Raw genomic sequence first — 4,565 nt, forward strand, 5'->3', positions numbered from 1 at the left:
CTCGTACGACTTAACAACATGACCGTCATAGGTTCAAACCCCAAATGGACTGTGGCCCCATACTTGGGACTCACTATCCTGCTATGCGTAATAAGTGGTACAGGTAGTACAACAAACCCACGAGTGATACAGACAGGTCTTGACCGACAGCGGTTGTTGTGCCAAAATAAGAAAAAAATCTGGCTGTGAACAGTGCTGCCAAATGCTTCTGTTTCAGTCACCAACACTCATGACTGAAACGAAGCTCAAATCAGTTCACGTACACAACTGAGATGATCGGAGGTAAGACTCATACAATTGATGGAGAAATCATATGCTTGATGACATTTTGTTTAGCACCCAACTCTTGATCACTCACTTGGTCACGACATTTTGTGTAGGTGATAATCACGACATTCTTCGAATACACTTGGCGTCCCCAGCAGCAAAATGAGCAGCATTCTTTCTCGCTCATACGCAGGTATGAGCATACGCAGGTTTGATGGTCTGTCGGGTCAAACAGAGCGAGAAACCATGCTCATTTTGTTTCTTGGAACCACTCGAACGCACCGCATATCTTCCATGACTATCGGGAAGATCACCGACACAAGATGTCGCGACCAAGTGACTGACCAAGAGTTGGTCGCACAAAATGTCACCAAGCATGTGATGGTCGCACCAAATGTTTGAGTCTCACCTCTGATCATCACAGTAGACCTCGTGACGCTGACATTATGTTGTTTCAGCTGAGATTGGTCATCACTATGTCAGTGCCATTATGCAGTACTGATTGTGACAGTAAGAAAATGTCACAAAGCATGCATTGATCACACCAATAGTTTTGAGTATCAACTCTGATTATCAAAATTAAGTACGTGACGCTGGCATGGATTTTGTATCAGTCAGATTTTTTTATGGGATAGACAGTAACCATTTGAAGTACAGATTATATATGCTCGATCGCGATCGTACTAAGGTGTTGCGAAACGGTGACATTCAGCTTGAAATCACATAAGCACATTCTGACATTATGTCTATTAAGGAAACTTTCTACAATGAAGGAGCGAAGACATGGTATAAAAATGTTTCATTTTATTTTACAGCTAAAACTACTCGAGCGTATACTCCCCGTTGCTTTTGTAGAAGTATGGTGATGATGTACCAATCGTCTCTTAATTTGAATTTGTCGACGCAATTCCTCCGTACAATAAGCTCCCCTAAAATCAATGGAGCGATGATGCCGAGAGCCCCGTTTTTTTAGCTCTCTACTTGCAGTAAGCGTCACAATTGGCAGCGAGCTTCCCGGTCGCCGAGGTAAGCACAATGCCGGTCTGGGTCGTAGCGCCTATACCACCGCCGACGAGTTGCGCATCAAACGGATGCAATAGCAGATTGTTGTAGCAGATGACGTACGTCAGAGCGGTCTGTACAGAAAGTAAGGCACAATCACTAACCTGCTGCCTCAGTATTGATGTCGTACACACTTACCGCCGGAGTAAAAGTAAAGGTGCGTGAGGTGAGCGGTGTTAGCGTTTTCACGAGCACGGAGTTCGAGAAGCAGATGGTGCCGGAGAACGAACCAAACGTGATAACGTTCGGATAGTTGAGTGCCTCTGGCGGTTGGGCCCGGCCGGGCAGTGATCCGCACGCAATGAGCAGCCCAACCAACAGCCAACTGCCCGATAACGTAAGCCGTAACGCTGGGCAGGACATTTTATTTTCACGTTCACGATCGTACTGAAGTGGGTCGAAACGATGGGAACCAGCTTTATATCGCGGTCGCAGACGTTGAACGGCGTTATCAGTTGAAAAGTGTGTGGTTTTCACTTTTGTTTTGGGATTTTTTTGCACAAGAAATAATGTATTTTTCGAACGAGACGCATCGTTGGGGATCAATTTGGACTAATTAAATGACACCAATTTGCTTGCTATCGTTCCTTGCGCATGACCGGGCAACTTGCAGGTCGGACACAGTTTATTGAGGACTTCAGAACAACACCCATAAGGGTACTTCTTTTCTTGTTTTTTTTATTCTCTACCAAAAACACAAGACGCTCGCGCTCTGCTTTCTCTTTGATCTTGACCATTCCGTGTGTACTTGACCATGTGTGTGTATGTGCGTGTCAAGCGCTGGTTTCCAAAATAATTATGCCGTCTTTTTCTGCTTGTTTCACTGCATCGGAAATTAGGTCAATGCAGGTTGTCATGTTTTTGGGTGGTGGTAAGTTTTGAAGGGAAGCGTCCCAGTTTGTGGTTTTGGTGGAATCGAGAAACTAAGTGGCTGGTGAACCGGTTCGTCCTGAATTTGGAGCGCTCCTTGAAAGTGAAGATCATAACGACTTTGCTCTTCCGTAGAGAAGCCATGCAGAGCGCTCTACTAACTGCGCTGTTTATGGGGCGCAAAAAAATGTAACAGTTGATTTGAATGGTATACCTTGCGCAGAGTTAACCACAACCGTGGTTATCGTAGGATTACCCGTTCCTGTACCGCCATCTGTTACGGAGGAAGAGATTGAATTTTGCGCAAAACTTACTACGTTTATGTGTTTAATCTTCAACGGACCGGGCTGAAAATGATTGTGCAGCGGAAATTAGTAGGTGTCGTCACTGAGCATACATTTCTTACCGGTGGAGTGTAAGAAACACTGCGATCTGTTGGCATATTCGTGTTGCTGGTGGAATATACTGTTTCAGTGTAGCATTTGATAAACGTCGGTGAGAAATCCTCGTAGTCTTGATTATATTTTGTTACTCTGGTATCGGCATTTTAGATTGCCGAATTGATTGACGAATGAATGTAAAAGCAAAAGAAAAACGAAAAATTATTACAAACCAAACCAAACAAACCGGTAGTGATAGTTTAAGTTTTAAAATCAAGATTGTGATAATCAATTGCTGATCACTAGCTCATGATAGTTTCTTTATCATGAGCACTCCGCAACTTATGTTCCGCAGTATGCCAGTATTTCAGCATTTAGCCGTCCACCGTAATGGGCGGTCAGAGCAATACTGATCGGCCGCAACGAAGTCATGCTGAGGCTACCCTGTACAATCCGGGCAGAAAGCAGTTGATGCGTTCGGGAAGTAACTTTGATATATCTGACGGTCATCTGTGAAGATTCCAGAGGGAGAAATGGCAAAAACTTAAAACAAAAATCCTTTATAGAAAACGCATACAGTACTGCAGGTTAGTGAAACTTACTTTCGGTGTGAAGGTAACTACCCTTGTGATTGGCAGCAGGCTGAAAAGATTGGCTTTTACTGATGTCGAGTAGCAATGCGTGTAGTTGACGTGTTTTACCCCAATTGTGACAGTCGATCGGGAACCATCGAGGTCGCAAACAAGTGGAACGACGTAGCAAAGCGTGTGTAAAAGAAGGAAAGTAGAACAAGCATTACTTGATCGTGCCATGGTTGTCACCCGAGTGGGCTTTAACCATTGAACATTGATTGCTTTTATACGGTTGGATGGCTTAGCATTAAAAAATAGTTTTCGACAAACGGTCTGTGAGTATGAGGTGCAAAACTTAAGGTTAAGGGTCGTGTGTCATTACCTTACGGCAGAGAACCGCAAAATATCCGGACAGCCACATTCAGGAGTCCTCCGTGGATCGATGAAACGACAATATCTATTGATGAAAGAAAGCCTGTCCCAATACCTCCGTTCACGATTTGTGCGTAGAACTTCTTGAGGTCAGGTGACATGATCTGAATGTATCGCACCGTATCAAACAGCTATGAAAAGGAAACCAAATTAGTTACTTTCCAAACGTATGTCGTTCCACTAAGCATTCTTACATCAGGTGTAAAGCTGAACGTGCGGGTAACAGGCTTCACACTTATCGCTTGTGAATTGATCGAGCTCGAATAGCAAATCCTTAGATCGGACGTGAAGGAACCGTACGTAAATTCTGTCGCCGGAATAGAGTATTGAGCACACGCCAACGGAACAAACAGCAAAAGGATCAACTGTGAGATTAATGGCGGCACCGAATGCTGGGCCATGTTGTGTGTTGTGAAATATTCAACGGGGACTGTGATTAAGAATGACGCTCGCGGGCATTTTATAAGCAGTCGCTGTAATGCAATAATCAGCTATGAAAGCTCCGATGCGCTTTTGATGACCTCAAACACCAAAAATCGTCAAGAAATTCCAAATATAAAAGTTTAATCAATGGTAATGATTTTACCGGTTTGTGGATATGGGAATTTCCGTAATTTATTTTTGGAACATACACTCAGCAAAACCTGTTATGAGGCTGGTCGAAGACCGACAGGTGTAGGAAAATCAATGTTAGTATGTGAATTCCGCTGCGCAGACCGTTTAAACAAGTGCAAGTACGTTATGGGATGATAAATTAAGTTAATATTAAATTTTTCTAATCTCATCTAATCTAATTTAATTGGCGGATAAAACAATGATAGCGAATAGAATGGATATTATTTTTTTCACCGATCTGTAAACACGCTAGAGTGATTCCAGAATGGGTGATGTTATTAAATCGTGGTCTTAGGAGTAAAAAACATGTTTTCGGATTTAAGATTACCACTCTTTTCAGTAAAAAACGTCTTAAACGTTAAGTAAT

At 43.1% G+C, this 4,565-nt stretch overlaps 1 protein-coding gene across 2 annotated transcripts; it reads right to left on the bottom strand.

Annotated features, from left to right (window-relative positions):
* Window positions 1–1,069: 1,069 nt before the first annotated feature.
* Window positions 1,070–2,910, bottom strand: LOC133391570 (uncharacterized). 2 transcript variants are annotated; one of them, XM_061646622.1, is made up of 3 exons: window positions 2,606–2,910; window positions 1,468–2,546; window positions 1,070–1,403 (listed from the first exon to the last, which is right to left on the bottom strand). In XM_061646622.1, the coding sequence occupies exons 2-3, from the start codon at window positions 1,690–1,692 to the stop codon at window positions 1,245–1,247; spliced, it is 384 nt and encodes a 127-aa protein (XP_061502606.1). In that variant the 5' UTR covers window positions 1,693–2,546; window positions 2,606–2,910; the 3' UTR covers window positions 1,070–1,244. The 2 variants fall into 2 exon arrangements, with proteins under 2 accessions (XP_061502606.1, XP_061502607.1); XM_061646623.1 differs by lacking the exon at window positions 2,606–2,910 and having other exon boundaries at window positions 1,468–2,595.
* Between the last annotated feature and the right edge of the window lie 1,655 nt (window positions 2,911–4,565).

Source organism: Anopheles gambiae, chromosome 2 (assembly GCF_943734735.2).
Source record: "Anopheles gambiae chromosome 2, idAnoGambNW_F1_1, whole genome shotgun sequence".
NCBI classification, from domain to species: Eukaryota; Metazoa; Arthropoda; class Insecta; order Diptera; family Culicidae; genus Anopheles; species Anopheles gambiae.